Source organism: Bombyx mandarina, chromosome 10 (assembly GCF_030267445.1).
Source record: "Bombyx mandarina strain Sakado chromosome 10, ASM3026744v2".
Lineage (NCBI taxonomy): Eukaryota > Metazoa > Arthropoda > Insecta > Lepidoptera > Bombycidae > Bombyx > Bombyx mandarina.
In genome coordinates this window covers 585,605-612,622 of record NC_143217.1, presented here as the reverse complement: position 1 = coordinate 612,622, position 27,018 = coordinate 585,605, and the positions used below count along the sequence as shown (strand labels likewise).

The 27,018-nt window shown below is 37.4% G+C and overlaps 1 protein-coding gene across 4 annotated transcripts in view; it reads right to left on the bottom strand.

Annotated features, from left to right (window-relative positions):
- LOC114241608 (protein tiptop) overlaps positions 1 to 27,018 on the bottom strand; it is a 367,727-nt gene that overhangs the window by 230,752 nt on the left and 109,957 nt on the right. For all 4 annotated transcript variants that reach the window (XM_089730104.1, XM_089730106.1, XM_089730103.1 and 1 more), the window contains exon 3: positions 15,309 to 15,407. In XM_089730104.1, the coding sequence (XP_089586230.1) occupies positions 15,309 to 15,366 (58 nt within the window). In that variant the 5' untranslated portion in view covers positions 15,367 to 15,407. The remainder of the gene's footprint in view (positions 1 to 15,308; positions 15,408 to 27,018) is intronic.

Here is a 27,018-nt window from a genome sequence, read left to right as displayed (position 1 = left end):
ATTATGAAGATACAAAGAAGCGTAGGTGCATAGTACTGACACATGCATCTTGTTATCTCTCTAACACCAGCATTTAAATACCAATGACTCTGTTCTATGTCGGCCGTTATTTCATTATAACGGCAAAGCTTTTTTTGGAAAAGAGAACTATATACAAAGCACCAATTAAAATAATCAGAAATTATGTTAATTTAAAATTGACGTGACAAAATCCGTTAAAATGACGAAACATTAAAAACAAAAGTCTAAAATTTCCCATTAATACAATTTTATTTCCTTTAAAATTGAATCTATTAGGATCTTCAGCTCGTAACTCATCAGATGTGGTCTGGAGATAAGCGACACGTCAATATTAATGTGCTTGCGTGTTTGTGTGCGTGAACCGACACGCACACACAGACGAATGAATTATATGAAAACGGTACTTTTTATTCAGGGTTGACATGCTGTTGATTCTGATTTGGATTTTTGCTTTAAGTTTTTTTTTAAATCTGAGTTCGTTATTAGTATTCGTGGAACTGGGCGGGCCGAGGATGACAATTAACTAAAACCATTCTCGTCAATTAACCTGTTAAATCTCTTCAACTGAGTTCAACTTTAGAAATCGATCTGGCAGAGAAATTCTAAAAAAGTATTCACTCCACAAAGGTATATTCAATATTTGTTTTAAAGGCCATCAATGGTATTATGCCAGTGCTTACCAAACGGCGTCTATGGAGTCCTTAGCACCAAGTGAGCCGTTAGCTCGACCGCCCACTTTAAGACAAACCTCGTATACATAATAATATGATCTAGAACTTGCGACATCACGTTTGATATGAAAGCACGATATACCGTGCTATATATCACCTTTCGAATACTCTGATTATGAATATTCAATGGTATTTTGGAAGACACACAAGTCGTTACCGAGCCAAACTAAAATATTAAAGTATAACATAAATTTTGATTGTATTTACATAATTATATACCGAGAACTGGCCCTCATAATTATATACCGAATTCCATTACACTACTTAATAAGTTTAATTACCTAAGAACATAAATATAAATTCTACGATACGATAGCTTTATGAAGCATTTAAAAAAAAAAAATATTTTTTTCTATTTAACAACCCTAATAAATCGATATATTTAAAAATGAATTTAAATATCACGCATACGATGGTTCTTATATCAATTGGAAATAGGTCGCTATTTAAATATTTTGTTATAAATCAAATATTTACATCGAATTTATATGATACATTAGTATAACTAATAAACATGTCGCCGTTGTGTGTCAACAATGCGAAACGATTGTAAATCTATTCGAATTATAATCATTTCAGTCAAATAATTAATCGATTCTCGTAATGAATGACGTTATCGTTATTTGGTTTAGTAAATGCGTTGTTAAAATTATCGTAGCCGTTTCGGTAGCGACAGACATAACTGGTGGTAGAACTTCTTGTGAGTCCGCACGGGTAGGTACCACCGCCCTGCCTATTTCTGCCGTGAAGCAGTAATGCGTTTCGGTTTGAAGGGTAGGGCAGCCGTTGTAACTATACTTGAAACCTTAGAACTTATATCTCAAGGTGGGTGGCGCATTTACGTTGTAGATGTCTATGGGCTCCAGTAACCCCTTAACACCAGGTGGGCTGTGAGCTCGTCCACCCACCTCAGCAATAAAAAAAAAACGTAATAATATTTTTTTCTAGATTTTATTGATATTTTCTTGATGTTTTTCCTTTCCACAATAAACTTACAAATGGACTAATTCTGCAGCTATTTCTGTGCATATATAGGTTAGCAACACTTCATATAATTTAAAATAGTTGGGTGAAATAAAACAGGCGTATTACAGTTTATTTTTCAATGCTACTTTAATTTTTAACAATGTCATTTTAATCACGATGTTTTAACATTCTTAAAAGCCATGTATATTATTATACTAGTGTTAAGAATTCTTGTACGTGTTTGTATTGTAAGAGGCTTGAGTAAATATTATTATTATATTATTCTTAGAATTCTCCAAATTTACTTCATTTCGATTTATTACACAATTGGTATTTAGTTGACATCTTACGATAGCTATGTTTGGTTTTCGCTCATGAAGATCAGGAAAATCGGGGCTATAGCCAAACCGTTTCCAACTGATAAGTAATTTACTTTCATCTTCTTAAATAAAATTTGAGAAAAACACATCATAGCTATCAAAAATCTCTCTCCAGGAGAGTTAGTTTTTGAGCCAAATGTTACGTAGCAAAAATAATCCCTGGAAATTACTGGAAATGTACAAGCATTAAGCATGAACTCTATCATCTAATCCTCAAAGTGCTACCCAAAAACATACGGCACAAGAGTGTATTTAGATTATTTGCTACCAATTTAGATTTACAAACGCCATTACTTAATATATGAGTCTATGCAAATGACAACAGTACCAAATTTTAAAAAACATCTAAAAATTAAGTATACTAACATTTTACAAATTGACACTTTCTCAAAGTTGGCTTCTAGAAAGTGTCAATGGTAGTGATCATTAAAAAAAACTACCAATTAATAAATATATCTTGAATGTATAATGATATTTCCCTCCCGTTATGCGCACGGTATGTTCATCAGTATACATGCTACACATATGAATGTGTATAAAATCCGGACACCAAACGTGTAATTTATAGATTAGTATATTAAATCAGTGATTTTACATTAAATTTTGTCGTATTATAAATCAATTTGTAACCGTCACTAATTTGCATACAGTAGACCGAAAGGAAGACAGAAATTATTTTTCTTTTACATATTCTTTAAAAATTATGTAATGGTTTAGTTGTCAAGTAACTACGCCATCATCCAAAACTTCTACGAAGCAGTCACCATTATACAAAGTTGCATGTCAAGAAGGATTTGGAACGCCCAGAAGACGAACTTCTTCTTCTAATATTATTTTTGATACCCTAAAACGAATCTCTTACAAAGATGCCCCTAGTCTTTACAGGATAATTTTAGTGTCAAAAATTCCTTGTTCGTAATCTAATGTGTTAAATAGATAAGTCACGATCTGAGTCTTAGGCAACCTGGGCATAAACAAGCAAAATACCTGTTAGCAAGTGTCCCTACATTTTTCCCTACATTTCCCTGCACTTTTTATTTGCACAGTTTGCGTGATAACTGTAAACATAAGAGTTCCTGTCGTCGAATTTTGATTTTGATTTTGAATACGATGAAGACAACATTCTACGGGACCTAAATAGCCAAATTAAAACATTGCTGTCACCCTACTATTTATTATCATTGTTTTTGAGGTTATCCCGTTATTAACAGAACAAAAACAGCATTAGTTTGATGAATGAATTATTACTGAATTTTAAAGTTTTTTTCGATCGATTTAGTGTGATTTTAATCTGGGTTTTTTGTTGTGTGAAATATTTTTTGCGAGATCTCTGAATTAAATAAACCTAATCATGGACGAAGTAGTTTTTGTTACCTACGGTTAAAGAAATCGGACATTTCCATAATTTTTTTTATTGCTTAAATGGGTGGACAAGCTCACAGCCCACTTGATGTTAAGTGGATAAGTGGCCGCGCTGCCCTTCAAACCGAAACGCATTACTGCTTCACGGCAGAAATAGGCAGGGTAATTACCATCAGTAATTACGCAAATTATAATTTTGCGGGTTTAATTTTTATTAGACGATGTTATTCCTTTACCGTGGAAGTCAATCGTAAGCATTTTTAAGTACGTATTTCATTGGAAACATTGGTACCTGCCGGCGAGATTCGAACCCCGACGCATCGCTACATACGAAATTCCCGGACGTCTTATCCTTTAGACCACGACGACTTCCGTAATATTCATGAATGTTATTCGTTACCTTATTTTTGTTCATTAATTTATACTAATTGTGCTGGTAAAAAGTATAGTAGGGCACAAAGGTGACGGCATAGCCCAATATCATGAGAATTCGAAGAACATAAAATCTGATCTGAATGACTGAAGTACAAAATAATGGAACCCTAAGTTTGAAAAACTGGCAAATCTGAGCGTATATTTAAATTTCAAGGGGCAAATAAATGTAATATTAAAAAATAATTTAAAAAATACATCAACTGGTCCAATTATTAAATAAACATTTTTTCTATAATTAACACGTATTATATTAGTATTCATAATGACTTTAACAAGTTGCAAAACGCGAGCAGGAAATACGAAGATTTCTTTTGTTACAAAACCATTTACATTTTAAAGTTTATTTTTCACAATCAAGTTTTATTTGGCATCACGCAATGGGTGGACTTATTTATTTAAGTAATATTAATAAACTAACAATTATGATCAGGCAACTCGTGGTCACAAGGATCGATTGATTAGAAGGCGAGAAGACATTAGTAAATCTGCATTAATTTTTTAACAAGAAATTTTTAACAACTATGTAACCAAAGCGTATTCTGAACACAGCCAAATTACAACATTCTTATCTTGCGTTCAGCTGATGGACAGATAACACATTTACGATCAATAAAACATAAGTGATTTACTGACAGTTAAAATTTTGACTGCCTAATTAAGTTTGAAGGTATACTTACGAGTTATCGACGTGGCACGGGCCAAAATGAAAGTGAATTTCTCAATTTGATGCTTCGAATGTGTTTATTGTTGACGTGGATTGCAAATCGAGCTCTTGGCTTGGTTTTTACCACGGTTTTTAATCCACTAATGAACGACACTGACGGCATCGGCGCTACACCTGGCACCTAAGAAGAAAGACCCCGTGAGTATCAAAGCGCTCTCAAAGCACGCCCGATTCCCGACACCCCGGTACCCCGTCAGGCATATAGAGAACTATGTACACACGCTGACGGGTAGCTCAATATTTACAAAAAATGATCTCGTTCGGGCCTATAACCAAATTCCCGTGGCTCTCGAAGACATCGCGAAGACCGCTATCACAACTCCATTTAGATTGATGGAATTCCTATTTATGTCTCTTGGACTTAGGAACGCAGCTCAAACTTCTCAGAGGTTCCTTGATGAAGTTTTGCGAGGCCTGGACTGCCGTTTCTCGTATATTGACGACATTTTAGTCTTTTCTAGCGTCACCCCGATGGAAGTTAAAGACTTGATCAAAGACCTACGTCCTCGCAAGGCTCCCGGTTCCGACGGTATATCCAACCGCGTTATTAAACTTCTACCCGTCCAACTCATCGTGATGTTGGCATCTATTTTCAATGCCGCTATGGCGAACTGTATCTTTCCCGCGGTGTGGAAAGAAGCGGACGTTATCGGCATACATAAACCCGGTAAACCAAAAAATCATCCGACGAGCTACCGCCCGATTAGCCTCCTCATGTCTCTAGGCAAACTGTATGAGCGTCTGCTCTACAAACGCCTCAGAGACTTCGTCTCATCCAAGGGCATTCTCATCGATGAACAATTCGGATTCCGTACAAATCACTCATGCGTTCAACAGGTGCACCGCCTCACGGAGCACATTCTTGTGGGGTTTAATCGACCAAAACTGTTATACACGGGAGCTCTCTTCTTCGACGTCGCAAAAGCGTTCGACAAAGTCTGGCACAACGGTTTGATTTTCAAACTATTCAACATGGGCGTGCCGGATAGTCTCGTGCTCATCATACGGGACTTCTTAACGAACCGCTCTTTTCGATATCGAGTCGAGGGAACCCGCTCCTCCCCGCGACCTCTCACAGCTGGAGTCCCGCAAGGCTCTGTCCTCTCACCCCTCCTATTTAGCTTATTCGTCAACGATATTACCCGGTCACCGCCGACCCAGTTAGCCTTATTCGCCGACGACACGACTGTTTACTATTCCAGTAGAAACAAGTCCCTAATCGCGAAGAAGCTTCAGAGCGCAGCCCTAGCCCTAGGACAGTGGTTCCGAAAATGGCGTATAGACATCAACTCAGCGAAAAGTACTGCGGTGCTATTTCAGAGGGGAAGCTCCACACGGATTTCCTCCCGGATTAGGAGGAGGAATCTCACACCCCCGATTACTCTCTTTAGATAACCCATACCCTGGGCCAGGAAGGTCAAGTACCTGGGCGTTACCCTGGATGCATCGATGACATTCCGCCCATATATAAAATCAGTCCGTGACCGTGCCGCGTTTATTCTCGGTAGACTCTACCCTATGATCTGTAAGCGGAGTAAAATGTCCCTTCGGAACAAGGTGACACTTTACAAAACTTGCATAAGGCCCGTCATGACTTACGCGAGTGTGGTGTTCGCTCACGCGGCCCGCACACACATAGACACCCTCCAATCTCTACAATCCCGCTTTTGCAGGTTAGCCGTCGGAGTACATGAAGTCAGCGTGGGAACGGTACTTCGATAAGGCTATGCGTCATGATAATCGCCTTATCGTTGCCGCCGCTGACTATTCCCGGAATCCTGATCACGCAGGAGCCAGTCACCGACGACGCCCTAGACACGTCCTTACGGATCCATCAGATCCAATAACTTTTGCATTAGACGCCTTCAGCTCTAACACTAGGAGCAGGCTTAGAGACCTCGGTAACCGTACTCGTCGAACTCGACAAAGAGTTCGCCGTGCAACCTAACCCATGAATCAGCTCGCTGAGTTTCTCGCCGGATCTTCTCAGCGGGTCGCGATTCCGATCCGGTAGTAGATTCATTCGCGAAGCAGCTACTCTTGAGCTGTTAGGTCTCCTTCGGAGGCGCTCGGGTAGCTGTTAGCAAATCCCACCCCTCCTGGCTGAGCCTTTGCTCGCCCACCTGTCCTGGTGAAACTGGAAAGGCCTCCGGGCCACCAGTAATCCTTCAATCATAAAAAAAAAAAGTCTTTTCTAGAAGCAGATCCGAACACACCTCGAGCAAGTTTCGAGCGCCTGCAAGACTATGGCCTCGTCATCGGCATCAACAAAGGGAAGATCGTCCACTGAGCAGGTGATACTGCTCGGTAGACCGACGGTCCGAATGATGTTGTTTGGAGCTTGTATATATGCAAGCTTATCTTGAAAATTTCGTACGCGAGATTCAGGCATTTTTCTTATATCTTGTATTGTATGATGGCTACCGCTACAGTGTTCGGTTACCGGAGCCCATAGATGTGAATACTTCCACACGTCTTAAAACATAAGGTCTATGTGTCTATTATATGGAAAATTACGCAAATTATAATTAATGTGAGAGAATTTACTAGCACTAGCCCTAGCAAGAGGGGTGCTTCGCTGAATCTACCACCGGATCGAAGTCGCGACTTACTGAAAAAAGATCCGACGAGAAACTGAGTGGGCTGTGTCTATGGGTCGGATTTCTCATAGTCTACGACAGTTACTGCTGCGTATTTCTTTTGAAGAAATAAACACAGTATGCCGGGGAGAGAAGAAATAAATTGATTATGTGGTTCGAAAAAGTACAGATCTCCTGAAAAGTAGACACTTCTGGGAGATCAATGGTCCCAAGTTAAAAGTGTAGACTCCGGTAGTGAAGTAATTAATCGATACAAATTAAAAACATATAATATATTATCATACGACTGGGAGCTCGTTAGAACTACGCACAGTATACGGCCACACACAAAGCGTTTTACGATCGTGGACCGACCGTTCAGTTCGTTCGCTCGTTTTTATTGACTAACGAATGCACTTTACGCCTCTAATGCGCTACTAAAATCTATTTGTTAATGATTTACATTTAATCGCCGGTTTTATGACCCTTTACAGCGAAAATGATATTTAGAATATGCTGAAACTTCGCTTAAATTCTTTCGCGAAGTAATCATGCATTTTCTTTTGAGAAGAAGGTTAGCTGTCATTCCAATGTACATGATTTCGAACTAACGACCTCATGTCTCAAGTTAAGATGCCGAGAGGTCAAGTGCCATCTACGTTAAGCGTGTTATAATGTTAGGTACGCTTCAAGAGTTTGCAGTTGCAACAAGATTACGTTTCGGATAACATTTCGATTGTTGGACATAAAAATTTAGGGATATCCAATTAAGGTACTGTAAATAAGAAATAATTCTAATGAATATAGTAAAAGTTCTAAAAAAAATTACATAAACAAAATGAAAATCGTATGTATGGTTTAATTGTTTAATTAATTTTACAACTAACGTCGTTAAAGCAATCGTGATTGGCAACGGTGCGGTGTCCGGAAAGTCGGGAATGCGTTATTTAAGCGCGCCCGCGGCTCGTGAAAACCTCAGACAATTCACAAATTAATGAACATCAATCGGGGGTTGTAAAATTTAACGACAAAAATAAAAATCAAGTTTGAATACCGTATAAAGTAGTAAATCGAGCGAACGTTTCCCCGAGACGTCGACCGTTACGTAGTTCATAAATTAGCGTTCGAGAATATTCGGGAGCAGATCGTAAAGGCCGACCGAATTGTGTTTGTAAACACCGCTATTATGCTGGATCGACACATTTTTTCACGTTTAATGTTACGTTTTATTGTTACAGTATGCTAGTTCGGATCGTAAAGTTCTTTCTCCGCGTAGTTTCGTGAGATTCCGCGACGATTCTCTGTTTGTGACGGCTTCCTTTATTATTTAGTGCGGGTTGACGACTCACCGAAAACCTTCAGCTGTGTGACGTCAACAATAAATTTGGTCATATAGTTATTGCGATTATTTTCTACAATCAATTCTACAACATAAGCATTTATTTATTTGATTTGATTTGATTTTATTTATTGGGTACCAACATGTTATACATCAGCACAGAACATTACAGGTATCATATACGTTGATTTCACACTAAATGCTAACTTAACACAATTACAGGTACCGACTGCATGCATTGATAAAAGAAAAGCGGTTCGTTATATCAACAATAAAAAATAAACTATAAATAAATAATATAATAAATAAATAATAAATAAATATTTACTAACAATCACGCCACGTTAACTGGTCTCGTGATAAGTTCGTAAAGAACTTGTGTCACAGGTACCAGATAACGGATATAAATGTAAGATTTTTATTATACACATACATATATTTAATATACATGCATAACCCTGGAAAAGACGTTTATATTTATCATACAAATATGTTCCCTTGGCGGGATTCGAACCCGCGACCCCCTTGTGTAGTGACCATGTCACTTACCACTACACTAGACGGCCGTTATAACGTTAACTATATGTAACATTATACGAAAACCTTACATTATTACACATTTACTACCAAATACGCTATTACTTAATTGAAAAAGCTCATTGAGCAAGGTTGTTGCCTTCTCGTCTAACATTATCAACAGTGCCAGCAAAAACGTCCAGAGAATACTTGCTATGCAAATTGTTTAATTCTCTAACTAGTCTGCTAAGAGGCGCGTTCTTACCAAGGTTGGTGTAGTATCTGGGTACCCTGAACACCATCAACTTCGAAGGCCTTGTCGACGTCACCGGCACATTAAAGTTCAAAAGAGATATTTATTTCCGGATAGACTCTTTTTGAGTTTGCACGTATTGTTGTCATAAATTGAAATTGAATGTTTCAGGGCAATAGAGCCTTCGATCTATGTTCAACAATACGTGTAATTCGATAGGCGTTCAATAGCACACTAATGTCAGTCTCGCATTAGTCAGCACCTACCCTACATAACTAGTGATCCCAGTTAAGATAACTACACCGAAACTCCTGATTAGGCGGTTAAACGGTAAAAAATAGTTGTTACCGTATCACGACGGGCCACTCAAACTCACAAGGGTTGCCAATAAATCTGACTGTGAGTCGGTAGTTTGTCGTAAAACGACAAAAGCCCTGCGATCGTCTTGTTTATTGTGCATCGACAGTTTGTGGCCTAACAATTGTTTTCTCACGTACATAAAACCGGTAATAAAAACCTGTGTCGGTCGTATTATAACCTGTGTGAAGAAAAGGACACAAAACAGTATACTGTATCTTACAGTTAATGTGAATTTTTGAAGATCTGTAAGAATTTAAAATGTTATACAAAGTTGCTATAAATTGGAAATATATTGACTGTCTGCAACTGTGGAAATATTATCAGAATGGCTGCGAAGAGGATCGAAAATATTAAATCCATGTATTAAGTTAAATTGTTGCAGATCACATTAATCCGATTAAGTTTATTAAACGAAAGCCTTAGCCAACTTCTTGCCGTCAAAAGGAATGAGCCAAAACGCAAGATATTAAGCACACAATTGGAATGTAACCCAATCGTTGTGCGATAACATTGATTTCAAAGTTGGTTTATATTGTTAGCATAAAGTACAAAAAAGTAAAAAAGGCGCATGTCACCAATCCTTTATCACCATAAAAACGCAAATATTTAGATTTGGCCTTCGTGTAAAATTGTGTAAGCTTTTTATAAAATCTTTTCGGTACCTATTGCAAATGAAACCACTTCTCAGAATACACATTTTCTTTAAATATTTTATACAACATCCTAAAAAAACAACTTAAATTTTTTTATAAGATTCTTCGATTACAAGATGCTGATCTCCTAATTCACGATAGTGTTTCCGAATATAACAAAATCAATGGTGGTCAGTTACGCCAAAACAAAACCACCCAAAAGAAATCCATTGTTATTGGCGAATTATTTAACTAACATGCACTCTAACTTGAGGGTTGTATCTTTTGAATGATTCATAGACAACACCACTTCTTAATCTTTTTGATTCACAAGCCACATTTAAAACCAAATCATCAAGCAGTAAAAATAAGCGAATACTACATAAAGAGAGTGTTAATTTCCTAAAAAGACCGAAACCAAAATTTGTTGTAGCATCAGTCTTTTAGCGTCACAAAAGGCGGGAGAGAAAGGACCGGAGCCAGTAAATCAGGACTGGAATGGCCCATAAATTTACTTAAACTATGCGCAGTTTTTATTATTTTACATTGAGCCGGCTGTGGGACACGCTGATTTTGACGGAGTACGTTTCGCATCTCAGTATTGTCATCAATGCTGCGTGCGTGTGGTCACTTTAAGCTGAAATAGCCTCTGAATGCTATAAGCATAGGTGGGACAAAAAAAAGTGGTCGCTTTATGAAATTTTTGGTTGCGCGTTGAAAGCAGTTATACTTAGCTATTACGTTTTTTATTTATTTATTGATTAGGAGGGTGAACCAGCTCGCGGCCCACCTGATGTTAAGTGGTTACCAGAGCACATCTACAAAATAAATTCCACCATACCTTGAGACATGAGTTCTAAGGTCTCAGTTCTTACAGTACAACGGCTGCCTCGCCCTTCAAACTGCATTACTGCTTCACGGCAGAAATAGGCAGGGCGGTGGTACCTACGTGCGGACTCACAAGACGTCGGCGACCTCGTCAATACATACATATTTAGAGATTTTTACCGCATAATGTGGTGATCGCTATTTTTTAACACGTCATTTCGGATCCTCCCGTTCCACTAACGGTGCTTCTAGATACCTCAAGCACCGGTCATCGTCTTCGTCGAACCCGTCGCTTGCGACGAAGGGCTCGACGAGTAAATTAACCGTCAGACACAGCCCACTGAGTTTCTCAGTGGGTCGCGTTTCCGATCCGGTGGTAGATTCTGCGGAGCACGGCTCCTGCTAGGGTTTGTGTTAGCAACGTCATCAGGTTTGAGCCCTGTGAGCTCACCTACTAGTTAAGGCTACGCTGATATAGCCTCCCAAGGCTCTCAGCTTAGGTAGAAAAAAAAAAGATATTTTTTCACTTGCAGACTTCGATTTGATGGGCTGCTGTAATCACTCATCATCAGATAGTTCTCGAACTCGTTCACTAGTATACAGATACCTAAATTTCTGTATCTACCACCTACTATTTTATTATCATATCAGTATTTATAAACAATAGTAATGTGGTAAATTAAACGTGCGGCCCTATTTATATAATTTAATCAATCGGATAATATATTTTTAAATAACCTTAAAGTCGGACTGTTGAGATAGGCCGCGGTGTCTCTCCGAGCTGAATGACTTATAATAAAATGTATCTTATTATCAAACAGATATATTATTTACATATAGTAAACCTTCCCGATAGCCTTCAAGGAGTTGTATATACCGTGGCATAATTATTTGTAGCGTGAAGCACACATAGCACATTTTAAAGAGTTGAAGCTCCAACCTCAGATTCTTTTTGCTTAAGGAGAAGAGTTCCCGACCCACCTAGCATTTAATTTAATTAAAATTACTTTTACGATTTATAGAAAAAAACGACGGTAGATCGTAAACGTTAACGAATAACACCTTAGTCGTCCGCGACGCCGAAAATTATAAAGTAGTAGCCGTAGTCGCCCGCTTCCCTGCGCATTTAAAATTAACATTATTATTTATTGTCATTATTATTAGGGAGTCCAACACTCATATAAATATTAGCCTATCCATTAAATACATGTATTTTCTACATGGATACCAAGTTTCAATCGGATGCATGATTCAGTAGTTATAACGGAACATCCGTAAAACCACTGTAGATTTATATTAGTTACTAGATGACCCGGCAGACTTCGTAGTGCCTCAATCGATAAATAAAAGACCTAAAATTTTGTATAAAATAAACTTAAAACAAACAAAAGGAATCCGTCCGACGGGGGACACATCAAAGAAAAAACAAAATTGTTATTTTTATTTAATTTCGAACATTTTCATATTTATTTACCTTTTAAACCTTCTCTGGACTTCCACAAATAATTCAAGACCAAAATTAACCAAATCGGTCCAGCCGTTCTCGAGTTTTAGCGAGACTAACGAACAGCAATTCATTTTTATATATGTATAGAGATAACGGAACATCTGTAAAAACTACTGTAGATTTATATATTAGTATAGATTCGAAACGTCGGAAACAATTTAATGAAAATAATAAACTTAACTAAATTAAGCTGTAAAATTAGTTTTAATTATGTCTGAGGCTCGCGAAATCCGTAGGTAATAAATACTACGGCATTAAAAGGCTAACCAAGCCAGCATTAATATCACGAAGCATACAAATGACGTTCCAATAAAAAGTTGAAATCTCAGCGCTGCAGCATTGAACGGTCACCTCCATACCCGATCCTGTAGACCGAATGGTAAACAGTCGACGTCGCCCAAAACACGTCATTACGGATCCTCCCGATCCATTAACGGTGCTTTTAGATATCACAAGCACCGGTCATCGTTCTCGTCGAACCCGTCGCTTGCGACGAAGGGCTCGACGAGTGAACTAACCCACAGACACAACCCACTGAGTTTCTCGCCGGATCTTCTCAGTGGGTTGCGTTTCCAATCCGGTGGTAGATTCTACGAAGCACTGCCAGTTTGAGCTTCGTGAGCTCACCTACATGCTAGGACGAAGCTGAAATAGCCCCTCAAGGCTATCAGCATAGGTATGAAAAAAAGTCACCTACCCGCGCAGTTATTAGTCAATAGCCTTTTATACCAATATGATAGGTACACTTATACCTAGGTTTTAGCTTGTACTGGCAGCAGAGTTAAGGTTTTTTCGCCCAAAACATTAGCCATCAGATTGTCGACGTGATCAAAATACACATAATACGCAATAGTTTAAATTATTCAAAATCCTCTAGTTTGAATATAATATATAATTCCTTAAGCGAGTATAAAACTTGCTCATCTTATAGCCCCACAGACCATAGCTTTACAATCATTAAATCTGACAACGGACTGGTATAATAGAGAAAATAAATAATATTTATAGCTTCACGGTGGCTTAGTGCAATACAAAAAATTCGTGTATGAATTATTGTTGCGATTTGCGTGCACATCGGTTTTAGTGGCCCCCGATTTTTAGTGCGCCTGTGATTGGTCGTTGCGATGCTTCAAAAAGAAATTGTGAAATTTTGTTTTTATGTATCTCTATAGTACAATTGGGCACTAAATCTAATAAAGACAGGTTTTTTATTACTAAATAGTAGTGGCCTAAAGGATAAGACGTCCGATGCATTGGTATCTAGCGATGCATCGGTGTTCGAATCCCGCTGGCAAGTACAAATTTTTCTAATTAAACTTACTTACTTAAAAAATATCTGCGATTGACTTCCACGGTAAAGGAATAACATCGTATAGTAAAAATACTGGTGGTAGGACGTCTTGTGAAGCCGCACGGGTAGATAGCACCATCGTGCCTATTTCTGCCGTGAAGCAGTGATGCGTTTCGGTTTGAAGGATGGGGCAGCCATTGTACCATTAAAGGTGAAACGTTACAACTCAACTCAAGGTGGGTGGCGGCATTTATGTTGTAGATGTCTATGGGCTTCGATAACCACTTAACATCAGTTGGGCTGTAAGCTCATCGACCCATCTAAGCAATAAAAAAAAGAAAACATCGATTGATGTCGCTTTCTTAAAAGAAATATTTTCATAACGTGTCTTTAATTCTTAAAATACCTTTAAAATATATTTTAAATATCCCGTAATAATGCGGTCGGGTTATTTTTTTCTTTGAACCTTTACAACGAATGTAAATAACTAACAATGATGGCTGTGTTCATCCAAACGCAGATTTATGAGCGTAAAGATACCGATTATTTACAATTGAAACTCTTAACAAACCGGTTCTCAATAGAGAAAGATCCGTTGGGGTTAAATTTTACAAGCACATTGATAACCTGCTAAATAACATTAACGTTTCAATTAAAACCGTAACGATATAAATAACGTTTATAATTACGTTATAGTGTTGCTGTATAGCAGTTTAGGAGAACTGGTTACGAATTTCCAATTCAAAATTCTACATAGCATTTTGTTAGTTTATGTTAGGTATCATGTGGTTTGAAACTCGCCGGCGTCACACTATTAACATTGATAATGACAGCCCTAGTCTAATTCAAGGTACATGTACTTGGTTTTAATTTTAGCATGGACAGGAAAACGAATTCCTGTCTCGTCTGATGTGGAGCGATCATCGGAACGTGTAGCATGAGGTCTTACTCTTACTGGTTTGCAATTGTAGTCAAGTGTACCTAAGAAATATTATTGACCCTGATCTTGTAACGTCATCCGTCATGCATGTATTTGCTATTTTTGGGAAAACAAGTTCGCAGCTTCCCTAATGTGAAGTGGTTATTTGAGATCATAGATAACAGAGATATCAGACCATGAGTCCCGACACCCACTGGAGTATTATACATGAGGTCGTAATTGTTACAACAGGTTGTCCTTGTGTCGTTAATCCTCAATGCCGAGGGTCGTGGCCTTTTCTAACAACTTTCTCCTGGATTATCCTGCGCCACTCCTGTCTACCCGCGACTGTGTGGATAACAACGTCGACTAAAGCGTTGTGAGTGGAGCGTATCTGGTTCGACCAGCTCATTGGACTTCTGTATCTGGGCCTCTGGTTCTTTAATATATAATACATTAACTTACCGTTCTCATTAGAGTTGAGCCAGCGGTAGGCGGGTCGCGGCTGCTGCTTGGAGCGCATCTCTATTCGCTCCACCCAACACCACTCTTACTCCCTCTCATCTGTAAACAACAAAAATAAATCAATTCAAATGGTGTGATTTTTAACAAACATAGGCTTGCAGGCACAGCACCCGTGTATTTAATTCAAAGCGGTTACTGGGGATATGCGACACAATGAATACTTGGAATTGAATACAAGGAATACTACAAAAACTGTAACAATAACTCTTATTTTAAAACAAAACTTAGAAAACAAAAGAGTAAATAAAACAGAAAATGTTGTATTAACAAATAAAATAATAATTTACTAGACAAACACACGAAGGCGGCGCCTAAACATATTTAAACTATCATATACAAATACCTGTGCCACTTCCAGATTGAGCCTCCGACAGGAGGTCACTAAAACTTATTTAATTGACACTTAAATTTATCTTGATCGAAACCAATCAGTTCAAGAAAACCAGTGACTAAGAAATCCTTAATACTAAAACATACTTTACAATTTATTTATAAAAAAAAATTTATCATTAATATGAGCCAAGACGCGGCGAGATATCCGTTGACTAAAACATTTCAAATCGATATCATTCAGTTTTCAACCCTAACGTATTGCAATAAGGCTGTATTGTAAGTAAAACTAAAAGATGCACGTAAAGAAAAATCTCAGAACTCGAACGATATGTCACAGAATTTATGAGAGCTGGCCGAAGTCGAATGACGTGTTCCGAGTGATTCGAATAAGTCCTCTGTAATAAATTCTATATCAGACAGGCGCGCAGTAATGCGATACATTGATGCTGCGATACAGAGACCGATTTATGACGAGCTCCCGATAACTATTGTTGTTTGTTTTTTGATTAATTCATTTTGTTCAACTCAAATGGATATGGGAGAACACACGCGGTGCTTCTAAAACAACAAATTCGGACAAAACAACTCATCATAACAGATAGATATAATATATATGTGGATTCTCCCTTATATTTTTTTTATTGCTTAGATGGGTGGACGAGCTTACAGCCCATCTGGTGTTAAGTGGTTACTGGATCCAATAGACATCTACGACGTAAATGCGCCACCCACCTTGAGATATAAGTTCTAAGGTCTCAAGTATAGTTACAACGGCTGCCCCATCCTTCAAACCGAAACGGATTACTGCTTCACGGCAGAAATAGGCGGAAATGATAATATATATAATCAAACATCAAGTATTCTGCTTAGCTTTCTTGCCACTAGGTTTTCGTTCTTAAGATTTAAAGCAAACAACGAACTCGCTCGGAACTATAAACCAATTTAAATTAAATAAATAATGTGGGGTATGTAAAGTATTAAGGAATTAACGCGTGTTGTCTTAACGATTATTGAGTCCACAGTGGTCGGACACATCAAACAGCCCTCGGCGATGTAACACGGCGACTTGTAAATCAGTCGGGCTAATAGCCGCAGCACACGGGCAGGTGTTGTGAGCGGTAACGTAGCGAACGATTCAATAATTGAATAAAAGCAATTTTATGTAAGATTTCTTCAATCCTTAGGTTTATTTTTGAATTTCCCAAAAATAATAATGTGGTCTCTGTTTGGTCGAAAGAACTTCGCATAATTATTGACTTAAAGGTTTTTTTTATGCAATTAATATGAAGACTCGTTTAATTTAACAAAAAATAATCTAGTGATTTATTGTGTCTTTCAAACATTTCATACACATATATTTCAACTAAAATCTTTTCTAAATATTCACTGTACAACAACTCTTTTAAAAAAGTTATTTTAAACGGTTTTCCAACACAAATTGACCTTTGACTGAACTAGGCACTAGGCTATCTGTTGTCGTTTTGTGCTAAGTGCATAATGATTAATGGCGGTAATTTCCTCATTGTGAATAATCACTATTACTTTATCATGACGACGGTCCTATACAACTTTTGATGTACCTGCATTCTTAAACTTATGTGCAACGTTAAAGGTGAGCTTAAACGTCTCATATGTGAACGATAATAAGTATCCTCGTCCATAAATAAAACGGCATTCGATTTGTTACATTAAAATTATATTTTATATGTAGGTTTGTTTAGCTTTGATGTTAAAAATAGTTTGTAAAATTCAACTGAATTGAATATACGAGTATGTCATCTAAGTGCAATTTCTTTCAGATTTATCTGTAGTAGTGTTCAGATTATTTTAAAACTATGATTTGTTTAAACTTTCGCGATTACCAACATTATAAATGCAATATATTATTTAACTGGTTAAATAATAGTTATTATATTGTTTTTAAAAGTAAAGTGCAATGGACGGCCTCTTCGCTAATCAATCTTTACAAGGCACACGTAAACAAATTATGTTTGTTTCTCGTTTGATTTGTTCTTACGGCTGAACAATACGGTGTTACAATTTAAAATACTTGACTTTATGTTGGATCGATTGGATAATATAAAACAGAGAGCTCGAACATAATAAATTATCTATCAACCTGTTATTGAAATTACGATCTTCGTGTTTTTGACGTTCCCTCTCTTATGTCTGCAGCAACTGTATTAGCACCTATTTTCTAGTCCTGCAAGCATATGTTCCTATCTAAGAGCAGAGCAGTCGTGGTATTAGAGCAAGGCATTACAGTAAACCACAAGATCCAATTTTTTAAAGCTTCAATTGCAATTCTGGGGGTTCTGCAATATTATGAGCATGAGACATTTTTTATATAATAATGATAAATGTTACTCATTGATCAACTCCAATAAATTATTTATAAATTAATAGGTAAAGATGTACATCATTACATTTATCCGAACAAGCTTGACGAGACCTGCGCGATATTATAAGAAAACTGATTAAAAACATCTAAATACGTTAAGACTCGTAAAGCGACTTTAGCAAACTAAAATTACCGAAGTCGTCCACAAAGACGCTGTGACCGCGTCAACGACCGCGCGTCGGCGCTCACAAAACACGCCCGTGTGCCCCAGCATTTATAGTGTCAATAAAGAATCGTGGTCCCGATAACACTTCAAGGGCATCACCATAAACTCCGTACTATACTGTTATTGGTCGTTCATTTTTTTTTTTCGTTCCATACACGCCGCAGACAATTTATTAACTGGTCCAACGTAGGTCTTTACTTTTTACATTCGTTTTAGTTGATTCGACTCCGAGTAGGTATTAATTAGTATTATAAGTCGGTTGTGCTATTGCTTATTTTTCAGTGGTTATTGCGGCTTTTTTTTCTCGTGTGGACGCTCATATATTTTTATGGCGTCCGAATGACGCGCAATAAAATATTATTGAGTGTTACGGTTCGTGAAGTCGCAAATGGATCTCGACGTTAATAACGTCTTTGAATGTGATTATGTATAATTAAATATATATATATCTGTATTTTTTGCGTGGGATCAACGATTTAAGTTTACGGTTGACAATTTATTGTTATTTCCTAAATTCAGTTTATTTTTATCAAAATTTTCAAAAGTTAAATGCGTTTCGATCGTTGCTTAAGTAATATATGGCTTTTTCTGATCAAATATCCGAATTTATAATATAAATTTGCAAATTAATTGTCATGGATTAGGTACAAACAAATGTATCGTCAGTCGAGTTAGTAGAGAAGCACACTGCACGTTATGTTTAGCGTTCGTAGTTTTCACTCAAAACCCAGTCCACCGGAGAAATGCGATTATGATGCATCTCCTTCCATCTCCCAAGCAATCCTTTTAATTAACCAAAGGCAGACAAGCTTGCGGCGCGCCGGATGTGAAGCGGTTACCGGAACCACAGTCGCGAATGACATAAATGCCACCAAACAACTTGAGACATAAATTAATATTTAATGATCAATTGTTTTGGAAGAACCTTAATAATTCGACAAAAAACTAAAGCATCTACGTGTATAACGAAACTAATTAAGCGAATAGTCTTGTTCGACTGCTTATCATAGACATAATTTACTGGTGGTAGGACCTCTTGTGAGTCCGCGCGGGTAGGTACCAACACCCCGCCTATTTCTGCCGTGAAGCAGTAATGCGTTTCGGCTTGAAGGGTGGGGCAGCCGTTGTAACTATACTTGAGACCTTAGAACTTATATCTCAAGGTGGCTGGCGCATTTACGTTGTAGATGTCTATGGGCTCCATTAATCACTTAACACCAGGTGGGCTGTGAGCTCGTCCACCCGTCTAAGCAATTAAAAAAAAAATCGTAGTACATACATATGTGGTGTATATACTGATCTTGGGTCACGATAAACAAAATATGATACGTATATACGCAATAAATAATGTAACAAATAATAAGCCGAATTGAGAATCTCCCTCAATTTTTCGAAATCAGTTAAAGAAACGAAGGCAGAAGGGTGGGAAAACGTAATCTAGACGCGGGCCCGGCATCTGTCCGCATAAATCTAATATGAAAAGAATTAAAACGCACCCATTGTGGACGACTTGTATAAATCTTTGAGATATCTTTGTGAGACGCCCGCGGCTGCCACCACACCGACTATATTTTACAAGTTTTTGACAGCCGATATGGCTTCGTACGGCACCTGCCCACGGAGACTGATCGGCCGGATCGGGCGGGACTTGTGGGCGATGAATCTAATCTACCCTTTTAATGATTTTATGTTTACATCTTTTTTATTTGTATATTGAAATTTTATTTTTATTTTAATTTTAAAAAAACAATCTTGGGCGTTTAGACAGTCGTAACATCATCCAGTCGATCGATATTTGATAAAAATCGATTTTTAGTTTTAAATTCGTGATTATTGAGAAGTTATCGACGGCAAATATTTTAAAGGTTCTCTCCTAAAGCGCTGGAAATACGACGTAATTCTATATAATTGTATGGGTATATATTTGTGGAGTTCATAATTTCTACTTAACGTATTCTATAATAAATTTTAAATGTAAATTTAATGTTTAATTTCAATTTCTTTTTTTACCATCCGTGGACTCAATGTTTGATGTTAGATTTATTTGATAAAATTCTGTTTCTCTTTTTTCACAGTTCCACTTATAATAAATGCAGGTGTTGCATAGTACTAGCAGAAGGCAGCACTTTGACTGTGCTCCTGGCAATGTTAATGTTCACGAGTCCCGGTGACTACTTACCATTAGGTGGGTCTTCGCTTATCTCAACACGTGATCATCAAACAATCGCTACAAAAAATTATCGTGCGAATTGGTAACATTATTCTGCCGCGAACCACTCGCGGACTCCGACCTGAAGAACGATAGCTGGTATGTCGACACCCTTTTTTTTATTGCTTAGATGGGTGAACGAGCTCACAGCCCACCTAGTATTAAGTGGTTACTGGAGCCCATAGACATCTACAACGTAAATGCGCCACCCACCTTGAGATATAAGTTCTTAGGTCTCAAGTATAGTTACAACGGCTGCCCCACCATTCAAGCCGAAACGCATTTCTGCTTCACGGCAGAAATAGGCAGGGTGGTGGTACCTACCCGTACGGACTCCCAAGAGGTCCTACCACCAGTAAAGAACCTGAACTAATAAGTATGAGTTCATTTCAACACAGTATTCTCCTGCTATTATAACCAGAACTGTATCTATTCCTACTAAATACATATTAAGAATAAATAGTCACAAGATTATTAGTTAAAAAATTATCTCAAATTCAGTAGTAAACAAAAGTGAAACTTTCACCACCGAAATGACACATCGATAACTTCGAATGGCGGGCATGACAAACTAGAAAAGAACTCTGTCGAAAAAAATATAAGCAATTCTTATGAAAATCACTAGAACATTTCGGGTACAGAAGTTGGCCAATAAATTGTATGAATGGGTCCTATTGTCCCTTTTAATACCATCCGGAACTCGTACTGAGCCAGCGGAATATATTTTATACGTGTTTTTGTTTCAATTTGTGCAAATTGCGAAGCGTATAAACAAAAAACTATTGTTGCACGTTCCGTAAGTGATTGTTGGACGGGATGCTTTATGCGAATTTTGACGGCTCTAGATTTATTTGTTTGAATTTTAATACATCTGTATTTTAAATGAATTTGGATTATTTTTCTGTGATGATGTTTGTTTTTTGGCGTAGGTGAAGGCGCCGCTCATTACAAATAAGCTGGTATTCAGCTATTATCTCAGTTAATACACCAGAGGTAAATAATCTCTTCGTTAATTTAGACGGCCCCAGTGACTTGAATTGTAGAATCGCAATTATTAGATTAGCTTCATCAGTGGCATCGACAGGCCCTTCGCGCATTCTAAGACATTGTTTGTTTCTTTATTACATCTAAGTATTTTAAGAAATTTCGCCCCAACAAAAAATGATAAATCCACATTATCATATTCACACACAACTTCCCGTAAGATCATATGACGGTTTAGACAGCGCGACCGAGCGCAACATACGTCGCAGTGCGCGACATATTTTAAATACACCGGAATATGAAACGAATCCGCGGGGAATGCATAGTGTAGTTGAGTTGCAGTCGCCTAAGCAAAAATTTTCATGAGATAATAAACGCTCAAACTTCAACGGCCGTCTGGTGTAGTGGTAAGTGACATGGTCACTACACAAGGGGGTCGCGGGTTCGAATCCCGCCAAGTGAAGATATTTGTATGATAAATATAAATGTCTTTTCCAGGGTTATGGATGTATATTAAATATATGTAAGTGTTTAATAAAAATCTTATTTTTATTTCTGTTATCTGGTACCTGTAACACAAGTTCTTTACGAACTTATCACGGGACCAGTTAGCGTGGCGTGATTGTTGGTAAATATTTATTTATTATATTTATTTATTTATTATTATGTGTACCCTCTTTTGAATTTGATCTAATAAAAGTATTTAATTGAATTGAATGCAATAACCATTCATCAATTACCACATCTACACGTACTAATTTGATATTTTTGTATTTTGTTTTGCTTTTTTTTATAAATTAGGTATGTTCACATAATGAATTAAGCGCTGGAGTTCGGGATAAATAAAATTCCACCGAAGCATACACAAAAAAACTGTTTCAACACTTAGAACACTCCAAACACTTTAAAACTCTCAATTCGTTTCTTCCGCTTCGCTTCAGATGATCCGTTTGCTGTTTCGCTTCGAGTAGTTCCGATTACTAACTGGCTGCGTGCTATCTCTGCAACGCTTTTATAGCCGATACCGCAGCCCTAGAATTATCGAGAACATTCCACACATCACTAGTATTGTGTTTCCGCTATCCGACAATAGATGGCGTTGTAATTCTCGAGCATTTTAGGTGCTACTAGATCCTTCGATATTCGTTCGACTATTCGGCGATAGATGGCGTTACTCTTACCGGCGTAATAGTATCTATACACATTTTCGCTCAACATAGTAGAAAAACGTAATACAATATTGAATTCACCTTTGTGGGTGTGAATTGTATCTTTATTTTTATTTAATTTACATCCGATCAGTACGATGCCTGTTTTATTTAATTACAATGCAGCTTAGAACCACTCATAACAATTTTTATCAAGCGTTAAACTGTGGCGTCCGTTACCGCTATTTCTGTGCAAGTTTAGTTGAAGGAACACATTTTATTAATGTTTTCTATTTAAGCACTAAGTTGGACACTTAACACTGTAACACTACACAGTTTTCCTTCTTTCCACCATACGCACAATGTCTATAATGTCGATTAATAATAAAATAAAAAATACATCAATGCCATGCAACGTCAACATCTGCATGTGTTTGTATCATTTTACCGATCACTTTCATTTGAAGCCCTGAAGGTCATCAATATAACATATTTTAGTATCCCTGTATTATTTTAATGTTGCGCAATTTGATACTAAAATTGTATATCATAAGTCTGAAACAGCATAAGGATCGGTTGTATAATAATACTTTGTGCACGTGACAACTAAAAATAAACTGTAAAAAAGCGATTAAAAATTATTTAATAGTTATTTACTTATCTAGTTACATATCACCTTTTGCGTGGCGGCAGCAGATCACTATAATCGTCTTGCCGTACACTTACTTCAAATAGAAATTAAAATTCAATGAACGCAAGTTGTTGAAAAAGTAAATCAGAAACTAAGTCGATAATACGATACCCCTTTCTTTTGAATAATAAAGATCGGTTTATTTTAAAACTTCGAGTTACCGTTCATATTGCAAACTGTTTTTTATCTGATTACCCGGTCACCGTCCTCGCCGAAACCGTCGCTTGCGACGAAGGGCTCGATGACTAAATTAATCCATAGACACAGCCCACTGAGTTCTCGCCGGATCTTGTCAGTGGGCGCGTTTCCGATCTGGGGGTAGATTCTGCGAAGCACTGCTCTTGCTAGGGCCAGTGTTAGCACCACTCCGATTTGAGCCCCGTAAGCTCACCTACACGTCAAGATGAAGCGAAGCGAAGTTAGGTAGGAAAAAAATTGTTGTTAAGTAAAGTTGTGTGACTGTATCTTACCTGCTCTACGGCCGGTAAGGGCGGGTGCCACGCGAAAAGAGTCCCATGACTGACATATTTATTGGCCCATAAATCCACCTCGTCATACATTTAATTATTATCTACTATTTTTGTGTGATTTACGAGCGAAGGGAGAATTGTATCGGGGTTCATTGCTAATTAACATTTATGTGTACTTATTTTTATTTGTAATTAAAAATTCTACGAATGCTTTATGAAGGTTAGATAAAAGTTGATTACAGTAGCTTTTATCATTGTGTTTCTTTCATTCGTGTGTTGTACAATTGTCGAATTCACTAGTAAATATTTTTTGTGTACATGTTTTTGCTCAAAATTACTGCATTTATTTTTTGATACGAACGATAAATTTCCTAAATTAATAATACGTTAATAAATCTAGTCATATGATTTATTGATTTCTTAGAATACATTTTTATGTGATCGACAACCTTGTTTTTAACATAATAATATGTATTACATATATACTAAATTACTGGTAGTAATAAATTATATGATGTAGAGGCATCATGCCACAATCGAATTTTGGGTCTGATTCGATGCTCTTAAAATTACTAAATAGCACATAGTCCTTTGTTAAGTTACGGTCGTAACTATATAGAACTAGTTAGTTGCGAGACAGTTTTTGCAATTAACACGGTCAGCCTGCAGTGGCTAATCCATAATTAATTCTCATTGGGACACCAAGTCTGTTTAAATCTAACAAATCAGAATTTTAGAAGTGTAAAATACGCAAAACGTTTTACGTTTTCATTATATATTTAAAACACGAATTAATTTGCAGTTGATATTTGAATTCTGGACTACGTAGATAAAAACGCGCAGAAATCGTTTAGTCATGGGTACGTAATGGCCCGCCTATTTCAGTGGAATCCGTTCCGGTTTTGAGGATAGGCAGCTACTACTCCAATCTAATCAAGACTGAAGGTCTGGTTACGGGCCCTCGTAGCGGCTTAACATCAAAAGGGATATGAGCTGCGTCTGCGACTTGCCGACGTGTTGAGAATAAATCATATAATTTCAGCTAACATTAGCCGTGTATAAGTACAAGAGAAAACCGACTAAGCTTCGCGCCTTCTGAAGGCCGACCAACGTCAGCTCGCCTCCACGATGCTGGAATTGTGAAGAAATGTCATAAATCTGTCAAATTTGACGTTTTGCGCTTAAATTATGAACGTTACCCTGAGTGATTTGTGTAAAGGACGCCTTATTCACGGAGCAAAAAATAATGTCAGTGAAATAGAGAGAGGGGAACCCTGTAGGAACGCTCAGATATTATTATAACGTTTTTATATTTATATGGCAGATGTGCTAGATGCGTGAATTCGTCGAATTGGCGCGTGATTGAGAGAACCAGCTAACAGGGCACTAGGTGCGAAGTGATTACGTTGATATTGGAGGGTTTTTTTTAATGCCTAGATGGTTAGACGAGCTCACAGCCCACCTAGTATTAAGCGGTTACCGGAGCCCTTAGACATATATAACGTAAATGTCGCCACCCACCTTGAGGTATGAGTTCTAAGGTCTCAGTATAGTTACAACGGCTGTCCCATCCTTCAAACTGAAACGCATTACTGCTTCACGACAGAAATAGGCAGGGTGGTGGTACCTACCCGCGCAGACTCACAAGAGGTCCTACTACCGGTAAATATATCTGCAATGTACTTGAAAATCGGACTCGTTGCTTGATGCTCAGTGTTTACAAATCATTTATTTATTTATACAACTTTATCTTAATGCCTGAGGCATTCTCTACCAGTCAACCATGGGTGGTGTAGAGTCCTGTGCAGGTGCATTCCTTTTGCGAAAATAAGAAAATTAATAATAATATTATTATATATGTATATACATATACAAACACACACACTGTATACATATACATAACAAAACATACAACAACGTACACAATATTATATCATGATGAATCATGAAATTAAAACTTTCGTTAGTACCCTTGTGATTTTAAGCTTTATCAGGTTAAAAAAAGATAAAAACACATACTATTGATTTATATTATACGGCTAAGACAGAAAGTATGATAGAATACTTACCTGTCTTTATCTACCGTGAAGCAGTAATGAACATCGGTTTGAAGGTGTGACAGCAGTTTTATTATACAATCGGGACTTAAGCTACCCCAAGGTAGGTAACGGCATTCATGATAAGATGCCCATCGAATACTTTTTATTTATTTATTGCTCTTGAAGGCGAACCAGCATCCGGCCCACTTGATGGTGAGTGGTTACCGTCGCCCATGGACTTCAGATTGCAGCTGCTGTATATCGATAATCACTTAACATCAGGTGAGCCGTGAGCTCGTTCATTCGCTTCTTCAACAAAAAATCAAGGTGTCACTCCCACCACATGTGCACTGCCACATAATTTGTTTGTGAAGGTATTATTTTGATAAAAAAAACACCGCGTTAACACTGCTAACATGGATCGTTTTGCTTTCAATATTTACGATAACAATAGATACGCGTATGGGAAATTTACACGACGTTAGCACGTGTGCCACAATACCCAGACAATATTAACGTGCCCATTTCAAGTAATAGTGTCAAAAGTAAATAATTCTAAAGTATTCATTACGAAACGGAATTATTAAAAACTGCACAAACATTTTCCTTTATAGAGTAAATTGTGTGATGACGTCATGGGCCGCCATTTTGAATATAATTTGACGCGGCGAAGGCTTTGACAGACGACATTTAATTACCGACCTCTCATTACCTGGATATTGGCGGATATTGATATCGTAAACTTTATAGTGTACGATACGATTTTTTATTTTAAATTATGCAATTTTATCGCAGGATCTGAGAATAAGTACAGCGTGCTTTTTATAGTGCTTATTTATAAAAAGTACCATAAAACAAAAAAAAAACTGCGAAAGTTTCTAAGCATGAAGATTTTTTTGAAAATTTATTAATTATATTACATCTTATAATTTGAATTTAAAGTCGATTGAAATAAATATATAGCATTGTATATCCATTACAAATAGGGCTGTATAATAGAGCTTAACAATCACAGGAAAAAGCTCACAATTTGAGCGGTGTTTTCTAAACTTTTACTTTCACAGCTTCTATTTTCAATCAATAGTTCTTTGAGGTCGCTTGTGACTATCATGGACGGAGCGCCGAACAAATGTGTCAATTCTCGAGGAGCTAAACGTCAAGACCCGTCTGTCTAGAATCTGTATGCAGCGTCTCCTCAAGTACTTCGGA